The 22,411-nt window shown below is 39.0% G+C and overlaps 1 protein-coding gene across 1 annotated transcript in view; it reads right to left on the reverse strand.

Moving 5' to 3' along the window:
* Positions 1 to 3,998: 3,998 nt before the first annotated feature.
* Positions 3,999 to 22,411, reverse strand: part of LOC117325273 (glycine dehydrogenase (decarboxylating), mitochondrial-like) — a 43,918-nt gene continuing 25,505 nt past the window's right edge. The window contains exons 16-25 of the mRNA XM_033881384.1: positions 22,175 to 22,300; positions 20,987 to 21,066; positions 18,204 to 18,273; positions 13,218 to 13,330; positions 12,620 to 12,879; positions 11,146 to 11,241; positions 10,748 to 10,855; positions 10,498 to 10,562; positions 9,817 to 9,897; positions 3,999 to 5,016 (exon numbers count right to left, since the gene is read on the reverse strand). Of these exons, the coding sequence (XP_033737275.1) occupies positions 4,861 to 5,016; positions 9,817 to 9,897; positions 10,498 to 10,562; positions 10,748 to 10,855; positions 11,146 to 11,241; positions 12,620 to 12,879; positions 13,218 to 13,330; positions 18,204 to 18,273; positions 20,987 to 21,066; positions 22,175 to 22,300 (1,155 nt within the window). The 3' untranslated portion in view covers positions 3,999 to 4,860. The remainder of the gene's footprint in view (positions 5,017 to 9,816; positions 9,898 to 10,497; positions 10,563 to 10,747; positions 10,856 to 11,145; positions 11,242 to 12,619; positions 12,880 to 13,217; positions 13,331 to 18,203; positions 18,274 to 20,986; positions 21,067 to 22,174; positions 22,301 to 22,411) is intronic.

Raw genomic sequence — 22,411 nt, forward strand, 5'->3', positions numbered from 1 at the left:
TGGGCTGTCTCTGTGTTGTCTCGAGTGTTACTGGGCTGTCTCTGTGTTGTCTAATTGGTTTGGATGTTCAAAGAAATGGAATCTAAGTTCATGTTTAATTCTCCCTCTGCATTATGCATTAGGAGCAGGTAAACAAGGACTGGTGGTCTCTAATTTTGCGTTTCAAGACACCAGTAGGGATCTGGTTGTGAGAGACAGATGATTGGTTCATGTGAGCAGAGTCTGCAACCCTTTATATAAAGTTGCATAGGTCGGTACAGGGTGGTGCAATATGGTGCAGGGTGGTGCAATACTGAGCAGGGTGGCGTAGGTCGGTACAGGGTGGTGCAATATGGAGCAGGGTGGTGCAATACTGAGCAGGGTGGCGTAGGGCGGTGCAGGGTGGTGCAATATGAAGCAGGGTGGTGCAATACTGAGCAGGGTGGCGTAGGGCGGTGCAGGGTGGTGCAATATGGAGCAGGGTGGCGTAGGGTGCCGCAGGGTGGTGCAATACGGAACAGGGTGGCATAGGGTGCTGCAGGGTCCCACAATATGGCGGAGGGTGGCGCAAGGTGGCGTCTACCCAGCTATCTACCCATTGCAATTCTATTCCAACAGCATTTAAAAACAATACTCCATAATGATTTAGGAAATCAAAGGTATTTATTATCAGGGTAAATGTTGAGGTTTAATTATCTCATCTTGATCAAAAACAATAATAATACTAAAATCCATTAGGTTACAGAAGAGTTACTAGGTCACATACCTAACACAATAGATACAGTTGTACGTATGTTAGTCCATCTCATTCTACCTCTCATACAACAATGCTACATGTATAACAATGTATCTCAAGTTACATGTAGGCTCAATAAACACTGACAATAGCCTATCATAACCAAGTTATACTGCTGATCTCTGTTTTACAGGATTAGAACTTTGTACCATCTTTGGAACAATTGCAAATAGTTTGTAAATAGCAGGAAGAAGATAAAACATAAATGATTTTAAATGAGATGAAAGGCTTACATATACATTTTTACCCAATATATTATTAAAGATTCAGACACATAAAGAATGAAAACACACTGCACAAATTACTTTCCTGTTAAAATAGCTCTCCCAACAAATCATATATTAATCTTCATCATTATTTTTCAAAGGGCATAACTCCAACAGGAAAGTATCTGTAGTAGATACAGAGAGTATCCACTTTAATGCTTGTATAATAATCCAAAAACTTGAATATTTGGAAATCTGTGGAAAAATGATTCAACAATGTGTGTAAAATAATACAGATCCCACACTGACCTCAGCAACATGAGGTATTAAGTGAAACATAAATATAAATCACATGGCCAGATCAGTGTAACTTAGGACAATATAATGAATAAAATCATAAAAATACTGATTATAATCAGTTGTATAGACAGTACATCACTCCTTTATGTACAGGAACATGTATTTAATACACGGGAGTGTGAACAAATTAAACATCTCTCACTAGTATCAGGGGAGGCAACTGGACTGCAGACAATACACTGAAGGATAAATTCTATTGTTTTCTGAAAACAATGCCCTGTGGGATAGATTCTATTGTTTCCTGAAGACAATAACCTGAAGGATAAATTCTTTTATTTTCTGAAAACAATGCCCTGTGGGATAAATTATATTGCTTCCTGAAGACAATTCACTGAAGGATAAATTCTATTGTTTTCTGAAAAAAATGCCCTGTGGGATAAATTCTATTGTTTCCTGAAGGCAATACACTGGGATAAAATCTATTGTTTCCTGAAGACAATACACTGTGGGATAAATTATATTGCTTCCTGAAGACAATACACTGAAGGATAAATTCTATTGTTTTCTGAAAAAAATGCCCTGTGGGATAAATTATATTGTTTCCTGAAGGCAATACACTGTGGGATAAATTCTATTGTTTCCTGAAGACAATACACTGTGGGATAAATTATATTGCTTCCTGAAGACAATACACTGAAGGATAAATTCTATTGTTTTCTGAAAAAAATGCCCTGTGGGATAAATTCTATTGTTTCCTGAAGACAATACACTGTGGGATAAATTATATTGCTTCCTGAAGACAATACACTGAAGGATAAATTCTATTGTTTTCTGAAAAAAATGCCCTGTGGGATAAATTCTATTGTTTCCTGAAGACAATACACTGTGGGATAAATTCTATTGCTTTCCTATAGAAAATATTAAAGCACAAATAATATTGTTTCCTAAACATGAACTTGGATATCTGTTCATACAAAAATCTGTCTAATATTTCCTATATTGTCACATGCTTACAACATAAACATGTACATGATACAATTATGTAGATTTCGGTACATTATATACATAATACAATATGTATCATATATACATGATACAATATGTAGACTTCATAAAATCATATACATACTTGTAATACAATATGTATTATATATACATGATACAATATATCATATACATAATAAATATGATATAACATAATAATAAATTGTATATATAATGTACAATAAATAATTACATCATATACAATTTTACTTTCATCAACATCGTTACTAATTGATATCATTCAAACAATATGTTTAATACCTACAGAATACTGGAGTACAGATATAAACAAAATCTATCCTGACTAGTTCCTTAACCACACCAGTCAAGATTTATTGCATAAACAGTTCCATCTTCTGGGAAAAAAACAGAGAACAAAAGTCTGTTATACTGAATATTGCATGACAAGTACCTATAAATGTAATATTATTACACAGCACACCAATAATGTAGAAAGGTTATGTCGGATGTAGGAAATAAATCTCAGCACATGCTCAATTCAAATATTTTAACAAAATATAGTAAAAAAAATATCAAAATCTTCAGTGATTAAAGAGAAACCATTTGACCTTTAACCTTGTATATAAAGACAAGTGTACAGTGATCTGGACATGTAACATCACCAGACAGGTGTACAGTGATCTGGACATGTAGCATCACAAGACAGGTGTACAGTGATCCGGACATGTAACATCACCAGACAGGTGTACAATGATCCGGACATGTAACATCACAAGACAGGTGTACAGTGATCTGGACATGTAACATCACAAGACAGGTGTACAATGATCCGGACATGTAACATCACCAGACAGGTGTACAGTGATCCAGACATGTAACATCACAAGACAGGTGTACAATGATCCGGACATGTAACATCACCAGACAGGTGTACAGTGATCCAGACATGTAACATCACAAGACAGGTGTACAGTGATCTGGACATGTAACATCACCAGACAGGTGTACAGTGATCCGGACATGTAACATCACAAGACAGGTGTACAGTGATCCGGACATGTAACACCACAAGACAGGTGTACACTGATCCGGACATGTAACACCACAAGACAGGTGTACGGTGATCCGGACATGTAACATCACCAGACAGGTGTACAGTGATCTGGACATGTAACATTACCTATTAACACATGTGTACTAGAAAGTAGGCATGCAGATAATATTCAGCTATGAGCGCGCATATCGCTCCAATCAGGCATTAGCATTCAGCTTTGTGCTGAAGTTAATATATCCCCCAGATCAATTTTACAAGATAAGAGACATTCAACTGTGTGCTAAAGTTGCATATATCACTCAGATCAATTTTACAAGATAGACATTCAACTGTGTGCTAAAGTTGCATATATCACTCAGATCAATTTTACAAGATAAGAGACATTCAACTGTGAGCTAAAGTTGCATATATCACTCAGATCAATTTTACAAGATAAGAGACATTCAGCTGTGTACTAAAGTTGCTTATATTACTCAGATCAATTTTACAAGATAAGAGCATTCAGCTGTATGCTGAAGTTGCTTATATCACTCAGATCAATTTTACAAGATAAGAGACATTCAGCTGTGTGCTAAAGTTGCTTGTATTACTCAGATCAATTTTACAAGATAAGAGCATTCAGCAGCGTGCTAAAGTTGCATAAATCACTCAGACATAAATCACTCAGATAAGTTTACAAGATAAGAGACATTCAGCAGTGTGCTAAAGTTGCTTATATCACTTAATCAATTTTAGAAGATAGGAGTATTCAGCTGTGTGCTAACATCACTAAAGAAACAGGAGTACTTTCCCTGTTAAATAAAACCACGAGTATAAACTTGAAGGAATACTTCATTAGATATTAAAGTGTGATGTTTATTGTTCTTAATAAGATGTCTGTTTAATTTTTCAGCAGTTTCATAAAATATTTTCTTTAAGTATGAAACAGATCTTAATAGCTAAACTCTCACACAGGACAGTCAGATGGTATCCTTACAAAGGACAGTCAGACGGTATCCTTACAAAGGACAGTCAGACGGTATCCTTACAAAGGACAGTCAGACGGTATCCTTACAAAGGACAGTCAAACGGTATCCTTACAAAGGACAGTCAAACGGTATCCTTACAAACGACAGTCAGACGGTATCCTTACAAACAACAGTCAGAATAATACTAACTTTGACCTTTGAAGTTTTCTTGATAAAATTATTAACAGTTTCAGTATATCAAATAACCAAAATTTCATCCAATTTTATTATCTATAATTTAAATCATTAGTAAGAACATATTGTTCTACACTACAGCCATGCAAACTGAATCATTTAGTCTTAGCTTTACAAACATCTACAGTATCAATATCACACCTTAGTCAAGATCTACATTGGATCATATAACATGCTTAATTAGCAGAAATAATTAGGTTTTTTCTTTTCCTCAGAAAGTGAAACGCCATCCAGGAAGGTCCTGTTGTATCTATTGTCGCCTGTTTTCTCCAGAACCCTCAGTACAGTAAAAGTTTTCAATTACCTAACTTCAAGCCTTCATGACATGGAAATCTTTTCTTTCTTGAGCTGGTCTACATATGGAGATTCATAACTGGACATTGGTGGGCAGGTACACACTAAGTTCTGGTCTCCAAAGATATCATCTATGCGGCTTACTGTCGGCCAGAACTTTGATTCAGGTCGAATATAGGGCTGCAAAGGAAGACATTGTCATCTTCAATGTAAGAGAGTATAACAGAGACACTATATTCGTATCATATGCCAGACTGTTGTACTTGGATTGTACAATGAAGTGTTACTTGTATCTTGTTAATAAATTTATCTAAGTTATAGGAGATCCCAGAGGGATCTTGGCTCCCACAATTGAATAATCTTCATAAGTCCTATGAAAAACTTATCTTTTCTCTATTTTCCCCCTCTTTTCCCTGTTCCTCTTGATCATTTGATAATATGGGGAACGTACATGTGAATCCTAATAAAGATCTAGCAAGAACTTTCTGAAATATCAAATTTTCAACTGTCAGAATCCAAGATGGCCACCTGTCCACCCTTTTGTTTTCGCAATCAGACCCAAAATTAAATGTGCACAAAAAGGGACCAAAAGGGACCTACATGTGAAGTTTGAGAAGTATTCTTCAAGTACCACAAAGGAAATAGCAATAACAATCTTCAAATGTCAAAATCGAAGATGGATGCCTGTTGTTCATTTTGTTTTCCCAATCAGACTCAAAATTAAATGGGCACAACTAAGGCCTAATTGGAACCTACATGTGAAGTTTAAGAAACATCCCTTCAGCACTTCCATGAAAAAACGATAACAAACTTCAATTGTCAAAGATGGCCACCTGTTAGCCATCTTGTTTTCCAATCAGACTCCAAACTGAATGGGCATAACTAGGGACCATGGGAAACTACATGTAAATTACGAGAAATATCCCTCAGGACTGTTCTATTAAATAGTGATAACAAGGACTGTTTACAGACAGACTGAGGACAGAAGGACCATCCACAACGGATGTAGGGGATTTAAATAGCTACAGAAGGACCATCCACAACGGATGTAGGGGATTTAAATAGCTACAGAAGGACCATCCACAACGGATGTAAGGCGATTTAAATAGCTACAGAAGGACCATCCACAACGGATGTAAGGCGATTTAAATAGCTACAGAAGGACCATCCACAACGGATGTAAGGCAATTTAAATAGCTACAGAAGGACCATCCACAACAGATGTAAGGCGATTTAAATAGCTACAGAAGGACCATCCACAATGGATGTAAGGCGATTTAAATAGCTACGGAAGGACCATCGACGACGGATGTAGGGCGATTTAAATAGCTACAGAAGGACCATCCACAACGGATGTAGGGCGATTTAAATAGCTACAGAAGGACTATCGACGACGGATGTAGGGCGATTTAAATAGCTACAGAAGGACCATCAACAACGGATGTAGGACAATTTAAATAGCTACAGAAGGACCATCAACAACGGATGTAAGGCGATTTAAATAGCTACAGAAGGACCATCCACAACGGATGTAGGGCGATTTAAATAGCTACAGAAGGACCATCCACAACGGATATAGGGCGATTTAAATAGCTACAGAAGGACAATCCACAACAGATGTAGGGCGATTTAAATAGCTACAGGACCATCCACAACAGATGTAGGGCGATTTAAATAGCTACAGAAGGACCATCCACAACGGATGTAAGGCGATTTAAATAGCTACAGAAGGACCATCCACAACGGATGTAGGGCGATTTAAATAGCTACAGAAGGACCATCCACAATGGATGTAAGGCGATTTAAATAGCTACAGAAGGACCATCGACGACGGATGTAGGGCGATTTAAATAGCTACAGAAGGACCATCCACAACGGATGTAGGGCGATTTAAATAGCTACAGAAGGACCATCCACAACGGATGTAGGGCGATTTAAATAGCTACAGAAGGACCATCCACAACGGATGTAGGGCGATTTAAATAGCTACAGAAGGACCATCCACAACGGATGTAGGGCGATTTAAATAGCTACAGGACCATCCACATCAGATGTAGGGCGATTTAAATAGCTACAGAAGGACCATCCACAACGGATGTAAGGCGATTTAAATAGCTACAGAAGGACCATCCACAACGGATGTAGGGCGATTTAAATAGCTACAGAAGGACCATCAACAACGGATGTAAGGTGATTTAAATAGCTACAGAAGGACCATCCACAACGGATGTAAGGCGATTTAAATAGCTACAGAAGGACCATCCACAATGGATGTAAGGCGATTTAAATAGCTACAGAATGACCATCCACAATGGATGTAGGGCGATTTAAATAGCTACTGAAGGACCATCCACAACGGATGTAGGACAATTTAAATAGCTACAGAAGGACCATCCACAACGGATGTAAGGCGATTTAAATAGCTACAGAAGGACCATCCACAACGGATGTAAGGTGATTTAAATAGCTACAGAAGGACCTTCGACAACGGATGTAGGACAATTTAAATAGCTACAGAAGGACCATCCACAACGGATGTAAGGCGATTTAAATAGCTACAGAAGGACCATCCACAACGGATGTAGGGCGATTTAAATAGCTACAGAAGGACCATCCACAACGGATGTAAGGCGATTTAAATAGCTACAGAAGGACCATCCACAACGGATGTAAGGCGATTTAAATAGCTACAGAAGGACCATCCACAACGGATGTAAGGCGATTTAAATAGCTACAGAAGGACCATCCATAACGGATGTAGGGCGATTTAAATAGCTACAGGACCATCCACAATGGATGTAAGGCGATTTAAATAGCTACAGAAGGACCATCCACAACGGATGTAGGGGATTTAAATAGCTACAGAAGGACCATCGACGACAGATGTAGGGCGATTTAAATAGCTACAGAAGGACTATCGACGACGGATGTAAGGCGATTTAAATAGCTACAGAAGGACCATCCACAACGGATGTAAGGCGATTTAAATAGCTACAGAAGGACCATCCACAACAGATGTAAGGCGATTTAAATAGCTACAGAAGGACCATCCACAATGGATGTAAGGCGATTTAAATAGCTACGGAAGGACCATCGACGACGGATGTAGGGCGATTTAAATAGCTACAGAAGGACCATCCACAACGGATGTAGGGCGATTTAAATAGCTACAGAAGGACTATCGACGACGGATGTAGGGCGATTTAAATAGCTACAGAAGGACCATCAACAACGGATGTAGGACAATTTAAATAGCTACAGAAGGACCATCAACAACGGATGTAAGGCGATTTAAATAGCTACAGAAGGACCATCCACAACGGATGTAGGGCGATTTAAAGAGCTACAGAAGGACCATCCACAACGGATATAGGGCGATTTAAATAGCTACAGAAGGACAATCCACAACAGATGTAGGGCGATTTAAATAGCTACAGGACCATCCACAACAGATGTAGGGCGATTTAAATAGCTACAGAAGGACCATCCACAACGGATGTAAGGCGATTTAAATAGCTACAGAAGGACCATCCACAACGGATGTAGGGCGATTTAAATAGCTACAGAAGGACCATCCACAATGGATGTAAGGCGATTTAAATAGCTACGGAAGGACCATCGACGACGGATGTAGGGCGATTTAAATAGCTACAGAAGGACCATCCACAACGGATGTAGGGCGATTTAAATAGCTACAGAAGGACCATCCACAACGGATGTAGGGCGATTTAAATAGCTACAGAAGGACCATCCACAACGGATGTAGGGCGATTTAAATAGCTACAGAAGGACCATCCACAACGGATGTAGGGCGATTTAAATAGCTACAGGACCATCCACAACAGATGTAGGGCGATTTAAATAGCTACAGAAGGACCATCCACAACGGATGTAAGGCGATTTAAATAGCTACAGAAGGACCATCCACAACGGATGTAGGGCGATTTAAATAGCTACAGAAGGACCATCCACAACGGATGTAGGGCGATTTAAATAGCTACAGAAGGACCATCCACAACGGATGTAAGGCGATTTAAATAGCTACAGAAGGACCATCCACAATGGATGTAAGGCGATTTAAATAGCTACAGAAGGACCATCCACAATGGATGTAGGGCGATTTAAATAGCTACAGAAGGACCATCCACAACGGATGTAGGGCGATTTAAATAGCTACAGAAGGACCATCCACAACGGATGTAAGGTGATTTAAATAGCTACAGAAGGACCATCCACAACGGATGTAGGACAATTTAAATAGCTACAGAAGGACCATCCACAACGGATGTAAGGCGATTTAAATAGCTACAGAAGGACCATCCACAACGGATGTAGGGCGATTTAAATAGCTACAGAAGGACCATCCACAACGGATGTAAGGCGATTTAAATAGCTACAGAAGGACCATCCACAACGGATGTAAGGCGATTTAAATAGCTACAGAAGGACCATCCACAACGGATGTAAGGCGATTTAAATAGCTACAGAAGGACCATCCATAACGGATGTAGGGCGATTTAAATAGCTACAGGACCATCCACAATGGATGTAAGGCGATTTAAATAGCTACAGAAGGACCATCCACAACGGATGTAGGGGATTTAAATAGCTACAGAAGGACCATCGACGACAGATGTAGGGCGATTTAAATAGCTACAGAAGGACTATCGACGACGGATGTAAGGCGATTTAAATAGCTACAGAAGGACCATCCACAACGGATGTAAGGCGATTTAAATAGCTACAGAAGGACCATCGACGACGGCTGTAGGGCGATTTAAATAGCTACAGAAGGACCATCCACAACGGATGTAGGGCGATTTAAATAGCTACAGAAGGACCATCGACGACGGATGTAAGGCGATTTAAATAGCTACAGAAGGACCATCCACAACGGATGTAGGGCGATTTAAATAGCTACAGAAGGACCATCGACGACGGATGTAGGGCGATTAAAATAGCTAAAATATACAAACGTACCAAAGGGAAAGCAGCCACCTCTCTGGAATAGGGGAAGTCCCACTGGGATGCCATGACAACTGCCTGACTGTGTGGAGAATTCTGTATAAAAACAACAAGTCATGGAAATTTTACATCAGATAAAAGAGCCACTCTTTACTGCAACAACTTTTCAACACAAAAACCTAATTGACGTGAAAAGTTTGTGTATTGAGTTACCACAAGTGTGTTACATTTATTAGGTTATCACAATTTTGTTACCTTTATGGGTTATCACAATTTTGTTACCTTTATGGGTTATCACAATTTTGTTACCTTTATGGGTTATCACAATTTTGTTACCTTTATGGCAAGGGTTATCACAATTTTGTTACCTTTAATGGGTTATCACAATTTTGTTACCTTTATGGGTTATCACAATTCTGTTACATTTATGGGTTATCACAATTTTGTTACCTTTAATGGGTTATCACAATTTTGTTACCTTTATGGGTTATCACAATTCTGTTACCTTTATGGGTTATCACAATTCTGTTACCTTTATTGGTTATCACAATTTTGTTACCTTTATGGGTTATCACAATTTTGTTACCTTTAATGGGTTATCACAATTTTGTTACCTTTATTGGGTTATCACAATTTTGTTACCTTTATGGGTTATTACAATTTTGTTACCTTTATGGGTTATCACAATTTTGTTACCTTTATTGGGTTATTTCGAGAATCAATTCTTCCTTCCTCAATCATCTGGATTTCTTTCCTAATAGCTATAAAATAAAGTAAATGAAAGAATGACAGTGGATGAATCAATATATAACAAGTCTATCTAACGCTACATCAAATTCCCCTGTATTTCACAAATACACTGTATATTTATAAGATAATTATAATTAATCATTTGATTGTACTTTTACATTAATTTTCCATAACTAGCTTAAATTACATATTTTACCAATTAAAGCATCACAGAATCTGTCTAATTCCTCCTTGTCTTCAGACTCTGTTGGCTCAATCATGAGGGTACCGACGACCGGCCAGGACGTCGTAGGGGAGTGAAACCCTAATCAACATAAAGTAAAAACTCAAGCTTGGAGCAGATACACATTCCTCATTGATACAGTGACAAAAAGTGACACAAAAATAAAGATTAATAACCAGATAGTTTTATTACAGTACTGTAACTATTCAGAATTAAATTTCAACACTAGATGTGTATGTAAGGTTAGAGGGTCCATAACTATGGAGATTAGCCATGATAGTTCCACAAAGGGATTCTAATATCCCGTACAGCTAGCCATAATCAGCAGGTGAAGAACATGATAATAGTGAAGGTCGACAAGAGATTCCTACCATAGTCCTGTAGTCGTTTAGCTATGTCCATCACTTCGATGTTAGCAGTCTTTTTGAACTCCCGACAATCTAAGATGAATTCATGGGCAACAAGATCTGTAACACAAAAAGTCTATACATTATTACAGAATACGAATTGAAACTAAAATCATTATTATTTTGGTGACTTCACACATTATTGTTAACTGTAATACTGGTACTACAATCTACAAAAGTTGTGTCTGCACATATAGATAACAGAAAACCTGTTAATCCAACAACAATGCCCAGACATATATACTTAAAACTACAATTCCTGTAGCTAAGATATCACCAGGTTGTGTTCTGTTTGTCTTCTAAGTGGTTCATTACAGTTTAAAAAACATTGACTTATTGACAAAACTAGCGAATATGATTGGTATCAGACTTATAGCTAATATGTTCTATCTGTCCTTTCGCTGTCCTCTCCTTATAATGATGACAAGTGCAGAAGCTGAATACAAACAAAGGACATTATCATTCAGATCCCCCATCAAGGGAGCCCAGTCATGGTATGATATCTTTCATTCAGATCCCCCATCAAGGGAGCCCAGTCATGGGTATGATATCTTACTGAGATTATTTGATAGTATGTTTAGAAGCAGAACTAAAAGTCAATATTAAAGATGGAACAGAAGTGGTGACTAAAGTCTAGTCAACACGTTGGAGCCATTATCAAGTCCGCTCCATTGGTATGTGTATATTGGAGCCATTATCAAGTCCGCTGAATTGGTATGTGTATAAAGTTTAATGAAGTTACTTTCAAATGGTTATGGAGATATGTCCAGTAACAATAGACATCAATGAATTTGACTGTTTCGATATGGAAACCAAAGAAATACCAAAACTGAAAACTCCTTAATACCAGAACACATTACTAGAACACTACTTGATGTATGAAGGAAGTTTCACAGAATATTTTTGGGAAAGTGGTCTGAAAGAAATGCTCTGGAAATGCTTAACTCAGTGATTTTGACTATTGTTTCCATGGTGACCATGAAAATATTGAAATGAAAACTACTTCATAGCAAAAGGCATTACAAGACCACTTGATTCTTTTTTGTAGAAAACCTTGAGAAGTTGTCTTTAATGTTTTTGGAGACAGGCTCCAGAAATGCCACTGTTTAGATGGAATCTGTTTGTATATCCCTGCGAACCATCATTGGGCGGGATAATTAAATATTGCCATAACATAATTGAGAGTGTGGAAGTTACTCCAGTCAAATGACAATTTTTTAGGTTGGCGATAGTAGTTACCCGATTTCATTACAAAGTCAGGTAGGATATTAACTAAATAATGTTACATATTTCATCATTTTATGTTGCTGTTTGCAGCAGCAATAGACTACCAGATTAATTATACAGGGTATACAATCCATGGGGTTAACTTACAAAAACATCACATAAAGAAATTGTTTTTTCATCATCTACTAAAATTACGATATAAGTCACCAACCGTTTTCGTTTTTGTACAGTGTCTTGTAGTATCCTTCCAGCCTATTGCTCATGTAATTGGCATTAAGTATAGCGATCTCTGAAGCATGACGCAAGCCCTTGGCTCCCATCATCTTAATGTAGGCCCAGGAAATGGGCAGAATGGCACTGGAACCAAATGGAGCAGCAGAAACAACTCCAAACGACTTTGCCTCGGGACCGGTGGTACCGTAAGGTGGGATCACAGGGTGAGTAGGCAGGTATGGTGCTAAATGCTTCTTTCTACCATAACATAAATATATCTTATCATAAAAATATCTTAAGATAAATATATCTTATGAAACACTTCACCAGGACATAATAAATATATCTTAACACTTTACCAAGACAACATAAATATTTTTTCTTAAACATTTCATCAGAACACATGATCTAAAACAATAGCATCATAGATGAGACACCATTTATCTTAATGAATATAATACAGATTGAGATAGGGTAAATTTTGTATGGATGAGAATTTCTGTTGCCAGATGTTGCCATATATGTCAGAGCTTGAATTCATGACCCTATTAAGTAAAGGAAAAAGATCTGTACATCGGTGGTCTAGTTTAACTTACACCCCTATTGGACCCATTCCAGGCCCTCCTCCACCATGTGGGATACAAAACGTCTTGTGAAGATTTAAGTGAGATACATCAGATCCATAGTCTCCTGGACGACAGATTCCCACCTGTCACAGACAAATGTATAAACAATTAACAACAGATTCCCACCTGTCACAGACAAATGTATAAACAATTGACAACAGATTCCCACCTGTCACACAGACAAATATATAAACAATTGACAACAGATTCCCACCTGTCACACAGACAAATATATAAACAATTGACAACAGATTCCCACCTGTCACAGACAAATATATAAACAATTAACAACAGATTCCCACCTGTCACACAGACAAATGTATAAACAATTGACAACAGATTCCCACCTGTCACACAGACAAATATATAAACAATTGACAACAGATTCCCACCTGTCACAGACAAATGTATAAACAATTAACAACAGATTCCCACCTGTCACACAGACAAATGTATAAACAATTGACAACAGATTCCCACCTGTCACACAGACAAATATATAAACAATTGACAACAGATTCCCACCTGTCACAGACAAATGTATAAACAATTAACAACAGATTCCCACCTGTCACAGACAAATGTATAAACAATTAACAACAGATTCCCACCTGCCACAGACAAATGTATAAACAATTAACAACAGATTCCCACCTGTCACACAGACAAATATATAAACAATTGACAACAGATTCCCACCTGTCACAGACAAATGTATAAACAATTAACAACAGATTCCCACCTGTCACAGACAAATGTATAAACAATTAACAACAGATTCCCACCTGCCACAGACAAATGTATAAACAATTAACAATAGATTCCCACCTGTCACAAAGATAAATGTATAAACAATTGACAACAGATTCCCACCTGTCACACAGACAAATGTATAAACAATTGACAACAGATTCCCACCTGTCACAGACAAATGTATAAACAAATAACAACGGATTCCAACCTGTCACACTGACAAATATATAAACAATTAACAACATATTCCCACCTGTCACACAGACAAATGTATAAACAATTGACAACAGATTCCCACCTGTCACAGACAAATGTATAAACAATTGACAACAGATTCCCACCTGTCACAGACAAATGTATAAACAAATAACAACGGATTCCAACCTGTCACACTGACAAATATATAAACAATTAACAACAGATTCCCACCTGTCACCCAGACAAATGTATAAACAATTGACAACAGATTCCCACCTGTCACACAGACAAATATATAAACAATTAACAACATATTCCCACCTGTCACACAGACAAATGTATCAACAATTGACAACAGATTCCCACCTGTCACAAAGATAAATGTATCAACAATTGACAACAGATTCCCACCTGTCACAAAGATAAATGTATCAACAATTGACAACAGATTCCCACCTGTCAAAGACAAATGTATAAACAAATGACAACAGATTCTCACCTGTCACACACAAATGTATAAACAATTAACAACAGATTCTCACCTGTCACACACAAATGTATAAATTACTGAGGCAGATTCTGTTTTTGCACTTATGACACCTTTTTAACCTACCCCCTGTTTTTGCACTAGTGCCACTGTTTTACACTACTGACACCCTAATTTAACAATACTGCCACTTTGTTTTTACACTTTTGCCAATCTGTTTTTATACTACTGCAACCCTGTTTTTATACTACAGCCACTCTGTTTTTACACTACTGCCACCCTGTTTTCACCCTACTGCCACTCTGTTTTACACTACTGCAACCCTAATTTTACACTAATGCCACTCTGATTTTACACTAAAGCCACTCTGTTTTTACACTAATGCCACCGTTTTTACACTATGCCACCCTGTTTTTACACTACAGCCACCATTTTTACACTACAGCCAACCTGTTTTTACACTTCTGCCACCCTATTTTTACACTATGCCACCCTGTTTTTACACTAAAGCCACTCTGTTTTTACACTAATGCCACCGTTTTTACACTATGCCACCCTGTTTTTACACTACAGCCACCATTTTTACACTACAGCCAACCTGTTTTTACACTACTGCCACCCTATTTTTACACTATGCCACCCTGTTTTTACACTACAGCCACCGTTTTTACACTACTGACACCCTAATTTAACAATACTGCCACTTTGTTTTTACACTTTTGCCAATCTGTTTTTACACTACTGCCACCCTGTTTTCACCCTACTGCCACTCTGTTTTACACTACTGCAACCCTAATTTTACACTAATGCCACTCTGATTTTACACTAAAGCCACTCTGTTTTTACACTAATGCCACCGTTTTTACACTATGCCACCCTGTTTTTACACTACAGCCACCATTTTTACACTACAGCCAACCTGTTTTTACACTACTGCCACCCTATTTTTACACTACTGCCACCCTGTTTTTACACTATGCCACCCTGTTTTTACACTACAGCCACCGTTTTTACACTACTGCCACTCTGTTTTTACACTACTGCCACCCTGTTTTTATACTACTGCCACCCTGTTTTTACACTACTGCCACCCTGTTTTTACACTACTGCCACCCTGTTTTTACACTACTGCCACCCTGTTTTTATACTACTGACACCCTGTTTTTACACTACTGCCACCCTGTTTTTACACTACTGCCACCCTGTTTTTATACTACTGCCACCCTGTTTTTACACTACTGCCACCCTGTTTTTACACTATGCCACCCTGTTTTTACACTACAGCCACCGTTTTTACACTACTGCCACTCTGTTTTTACACTACTGCCACTCTGTTTTTACACTGCCGCCACTCTGTTTTTACACTACTGCCACCCTGTTTTTATACTACTGACACCCTGTTTTTACACTACTGCCACCCTGTTTTTACACTACTGCCACTCTGTTTTTACACTACTGCCACCCTGTTTTTACACTACTGCCACCCTGTTTTTACACTACTGCCACCCTGTTTTTACACTACTGCCACCCTGTTTTTACACTACTGCCACTCTGTTTTCACACTACTGCCACTCTGTTTTTACACTACTGCCACCCTGTTTTTATACTACTGACACCCTGTTTTTACACTACTGCCACCCTGTTTTTACACTACTGCCACCCTGTTTTTATACTACTGACACCCTGTTTTTACACTACTGCCACCCTGTTTTCACACTACTGCCACCCTGTTTTTACACTACTGCCACTCTGTTTTTACACTACTGCCAACCTGTTTTTACACTACTGCCACCCTGTTTTCACACTACTGCCACCATGTTTTTACACTACTGCCACCCTGTTTTCACACTACTGACACCCTGTTTTTATACTACTGACACCCTGTTTTTATACTACTGCCACCCTGTTTTCACACTACTGACACCCTGTTTTTATACTACTGCCACCCTGTTTTCACACTACTGACACCCTGTTTTTATACTACTGACACCCTGTTTTTATACTACTGCCACCCTGTTTTTACACTACTGACACCCTGTTTTCACACTACTGCCACCCTGTTTTCACACTACTGCCACCCTGTTTTTACACTATGCCACCCTGTTTTCACACTACTGACACCATGTTTTTACACTACTGCCACCCTGTTTTTAAATACTGCCACCTTTTTTTTTGCACTACTGCCACACTGTTTTTACACTACCACCACTCTGTTTTTACACTACTGCCACTCTGTTTTACACTACAGCCACCCTGTTTTTACACTACTGCCACCCTGTTTTACACTACAGCCACCCTGATTTTACACTACTACCACAGTTTTTACACTACTGCCACCTTTTTTTTTGCACTACTGACACCCTGTTTTCACACTACTGCCACCCTGTTTTCACACTACTGCCACCCTGTTTTTACACTATGCCACCCTGTTTTCACACTACTGACACCATGTTTTTACACTACTGCCACCCTGTTTTTAAATACTGCCACCTTTTTTTTTGCACTACTGCCACACTGTTTTTACACTACCACCACTCTGTTTTTACACTACTGCCACTCTGTTTTCACACTACTGCCACTCTGTTTTTACACTACTGCCACCCTGTTTTACACTACAGCCACCCTGATTTTACACTACTACCACAGTTTTTACACTACTGAAACCCTAATTTAACACTACCACCACTCTGTTTTTACACTACTGCCACCTTGTTTTTACACTACTGCCACTCTGTTTTACACTACAGCCACCCTGATTTTACACTACTACCACAGTTTTTACACTACTGAAACCCTAATTTAACACTACTGCCACCCTGTTTTTACACTACTGCCACCCTGTTTTTACACTACTGCCACTCTGTTTTTATACTACTGACACCCTGTTTTTACACTACTGCCACCATACGTTAACACTACTGCCACCCCGTTTTTAAATACTGCCACCCTGTTTTTACACTACTGCCACCATGTTTATACACTACCGCCACCGTTATTTTACTGACACATAATGTTACCTGTAACTGACTTAACTGACACAAGACCAGCTCTTTTTTTACTGACACCTGACTCTACTGATATTTGACTTACTGACACCTGACTCTACTGAGATTTGACTTATTGACACTTGACTTTACTTATTGACACCTGACTCTACTGAGATTTGACTTACTTACACCAGACTCTACTGAGATTTGACTTACTTACACCAGACTCTACTGAGATTTGACTTACTGGCACCTGACTCTACTGAGATTTGACTTACTGACACCTGACTCTACTGAGATTTGACTTATTGACACTTGACTTTACTTATTGACACCTGACTCTACTGAGATTTGACTTATTGACACTTGACCTTACTTATTGTCACCTGACTCTACTGAGATTTGACTTATTGACACTTGACTTAACATACTTTTTTTCTGACATAACACTGACACAGAGCCTTAGAACATATCACTATCTGACCCTGTTACACTTGTATTAGCTGGTGGAGTATCGGTAGATGAGTTTACCTGAGCGTTCATGTTGGCCCCATCTAGGTATACCTGTCCACCATAACGGTGAATCAAATCACAGATGTCTCTGTAACACAATATAAAATACTACTGAATGCTTGTCAGATTGTACTTATTGTCAATACGAAAGAAGCTTGGGTGACCGATGCATAGAATTACGTCCGTTCATTTATAGCCATATTTACATTGATATCAATACAGGTCAACATGGAGACAAAAGGACGTTATGTTATTGTCATGATCTAGAATACAAATATATAATCCAACCTGTAAAAATAATCTAGATTAACAAGGCATCACAAGCAATATCAATCACCTCACATGCCAAGTATACCTGCTGAAATATCATGCAATAAGTTCTGAGGCCAACTCCTTCAATGTATTCTCATACTAGACTAATCTATGAAGTTTGATAAAAATCTGTTTAAAAATGGAGTTGTTCAAGGTATTTTCTTAAATAGTAACAGTGACCCTGAATGAAAACCTGTTTGAGGTATTCTCACACACATTTTTGACCAATATATGAAGCTTGAGTTAAATGCATTCATAAGGAATTGGCTAGACTACTGACAAATAATATACATGTATATGAATAATAACATTACCCTTATCCGTGACCTTAGCACCCCGAAACACAAGGTTGGAGGTGTGTACTAGATCATTTTATGACATTTGATCAAAATCTATTTAAAATGAAGTCACTAAGAGTGCTGACAATGATTTTCTTTAAAAAGAAAGAATGACATTGTCCTTGATCTTGGCACCCAGAAGCATGAACTTATTCCAGGTATTCTGACTCACACTTGACCATGATATAAAGTTTGATAAAATAACTGTTAAAAATGAAATTGCTAGTGCTGAAAAAGGAGAACATACAAATGTATATAAAACACTAACTTAACAATATAACCCCTCCATGACTAGGTACATAGGGGATAACCCCTCCCCAACTTGGTGGCTAGGAGATAACAGAGCTATAACCCCTCCCTGACTTGGTGGCTAGGAGATAACACAGCTATAACCCCTCCCTGACTTGGTGGCTAGGAGATAACAGAGCTATAACCCCTCCCTGACTTGGTGGCTAGGAGATAACACAGCTATAACCCCTCCCTGACTTGGTGGCTAGGAGATAACAGAGCTATAACCCCTCCCTGACATGGTGGCTAGGATATAACAAAGATATAACCCCTCCCTGACTTGGTGGCTAGGAGATAACACAGCTATAACCCCTCCCTGACTTGGTGGCTAGGAGATAATAAAGATATAACCCCTCCCTGACTTGGTGGCTAGGAGATAACACAGTTATAACCCTTCCCTGACTAGGTACATAGGAGATAACTCCTCCCCAACTTCGTACCTAGGAGATAACACAGCTATAACCCCTCCCTGACTTAGTGGCTAGGAGATAACACAGCTATAACCCCTCCCTGACTTGGTGGCTAGGATATAACACAGCTATAACCCCTCCCCGACTTGGTGGCTAGGATATAACACAGCTATAACCCCTCCCCGACTTGGTGGCTAGGATATAACACAGCTATAACCCCTCCCTGACTTGGTGGCTAGGAGATAACAGAGCTATAACCCTTCCCCGACTTGGTGGCTAGGAGATAACAGAGACATAACCTCTCCCTGACTTGGTGGCTAGGAGATAACACAGCTATAACCCCTCCCTGATAACACAGCTATAACCTCTCCCTGACTTAGTGGCTAGGATATAACACAGCTATAACCTCTCCCTGACCTGGTGGCTAGGATATAACACAGCTATAACCCCTCCCTGACTTGGTGGCTAGGAGATAACAGAGCTATAACCCCTCCCCGACTTGGTGGCTAGGATATAACACAGCTATAACCCCTCCCAGACTTGGTGGCTAGGAGATAACAGAGACATAACCCCTCCTTGACTTGGTGGCTAGGAGATAACACAGCTATAACCCCTCCCTGACTTGGTGGCTAGGATATAACACAGCTATAACCTCTCCCTGACCTGGTGGCTAGGATATAACACAGCTATAATCCCTCCCTGACTTGGTGGCTAGGAGATAACAGAGCTATAACCCCTCCCCGACTTGGTGGCTAGGATATAACACAGCTATAACCCCTCCCAGACTTGGTGGCTAGGAGATAACAGAGACATAACCCCTCCTTGACTTGGTGGCTAGGAGATAACACAGCTATAACCCCTCCCTGACTTGGTGGCTAGGAGATAACACAGTTATAACCCCTCCCTGACTTGGTGGCTAGGAGATAACATAGCTATAACCCCTCCCCAACTTGGTGGCTAGGAGATAACAGAGCTATAACCCCTCCCTGACTTGGTGGCTAGGAGATAACACAGTTATAACCCCTCCCTGACTTGGTGGCTAGGAGATAACACAGCTATAACCCCTCCCCGACTTGGTGGCTAGGATATAACACAGTTATAACCCCTCCCAGACTTGGTGGCTAGGAGATAACACAGCTATAACCCCTCCCCAACTTGGTGGCTAGGAGATAACACAGCTATAACCCCTCCCAACTTGGTGGCTTGGTAGAAGGAGTCAGAAATGACAGGCATTGTTATTACCTGTGGATGATACCATAATTGTATTACATACCACACATTTCATTCTAGGTTTTACACAATAATGTACAGATGTATTGTTATTTTTGTGAATATTGTCCGAGACACTACTATGAATTATACCATGTTCATCTAACCAGGGATTATCTATGTGTTCTGTCCCATATACATTTAACGAGAATGTGATGTTTCTATGTTAAGAAGCCCTTGTTACCTGATATCCTTGTCAAACACTCCGTTTGTCGATGGGTAGGTAACCATTAGGCATGCTAGTGTGTCCTTGTGCTTTTCAATCTGAAATCATTACAATCATGAATTTTTTTCTGGAAAAACATCCATAAGGCCATCCTAACACAAAGTCATCCTTACCCAGTACAAATTTCAAAATTTGTTCAAAATAACATTTTATCTTAGCCTTACAATGCTAAATACTTCCTCGTAAACAATATTCATAGGTTACTGCAGTGCATGTAGCATTAATGTAAAACTAAAAATATGTGTATGTGAAAATGTCAATAATAAAGTTTAGATATCCTAAAATATCCTGATTAACCGTGTTTATCAGAATTAGAAATCATGTACATATTCTGCTCCTGTGTTGGTGAGAATGGAGCTAATCACAACAAAGTTTTACTTATGTCTGTAAATCAAACAATATAGGTCACAGTGACCTACATAATGTTGTAGAGTGATAAATTGACTGATGGTAAAGAAAATATTTGATACTCCTCTACTATTGTGATGTGCATATAGAAATAGCAACTTATTTTCCTACACTGAATTATGATTACCATGGCTGTGAGCCCCTCCCACATTTCCTGTACTGAATAAAGTTTACCATGGCTGCGAGACCCTGCCATATTTCCTGTACTGAATTATGTTTACCATGGCTGTGAGCCCCTGCCATATTTCCTATACTGAATTATGTTTACCATGGCTGTGAGCCCCTCCCACATTTCCTGTACTGAATTATGATTACCATGGCTGTGAGCCTCTGCCATATTTCCTACACTGAATTATGATTACCATGGCTGTGAGCCCCTGCCATATTTCCTATACTGAATTATGTTTACCATGGCTGTGAGCCCCTGCCATATTTCCTATACTGAATTATGATTACCATGGCTGTGAGCCCCTCCCACATTTCCTGTACTGAATTATGATTACCATGGCTGTGAGCCCCTGCCATATTTCCTACACTGAATTATGATTACCATGGCTGTGAGCCCCTGCCATATTTCCTATACTGAATTATGTTTACCATGACTGTGAGCCCCTGCCATATTTCCTACACTGAATTATGTTTACTATGCCTGCCAGTTCCTGACATGTTTCCTATACTGAATTATGTTTACCATGGCTGTGAGCCCCTGCCATATTTCCTGTAATGAATTATGATTACCATGGCTGTGAGATGTTCCATGTTTACAGAACCATTCTTGTCCACATTGATTGGCTGGATCTTCATCCCGGCCATCTGGGCACTAGCAGGGTTGGTACCATGAGCTGACACAGGGATCAGACAAACCTACAATACAAGAGAGTGGTGGAATCATGTTACAGACTAAGGGGAGGTAATTCAATATTTTCAGAACACTAAGAGTTACAATGAACAGGAATAGACTTGTTAGTTCAGGTT

The sequence above is a fragment of the Pecten maximus genome, chromosome 4, assembly GCF_902652985.1.
Source record: "Pecten maximus chromosome 4, xPecMax1.1, whole genome shotgun sequence".
Taxonomy (NCBI): Eukaryota; Metazoa; Mollusca; class Bivalvia; order Pectinida; family Pectinidae; genus Pecten; species Pecten maximus.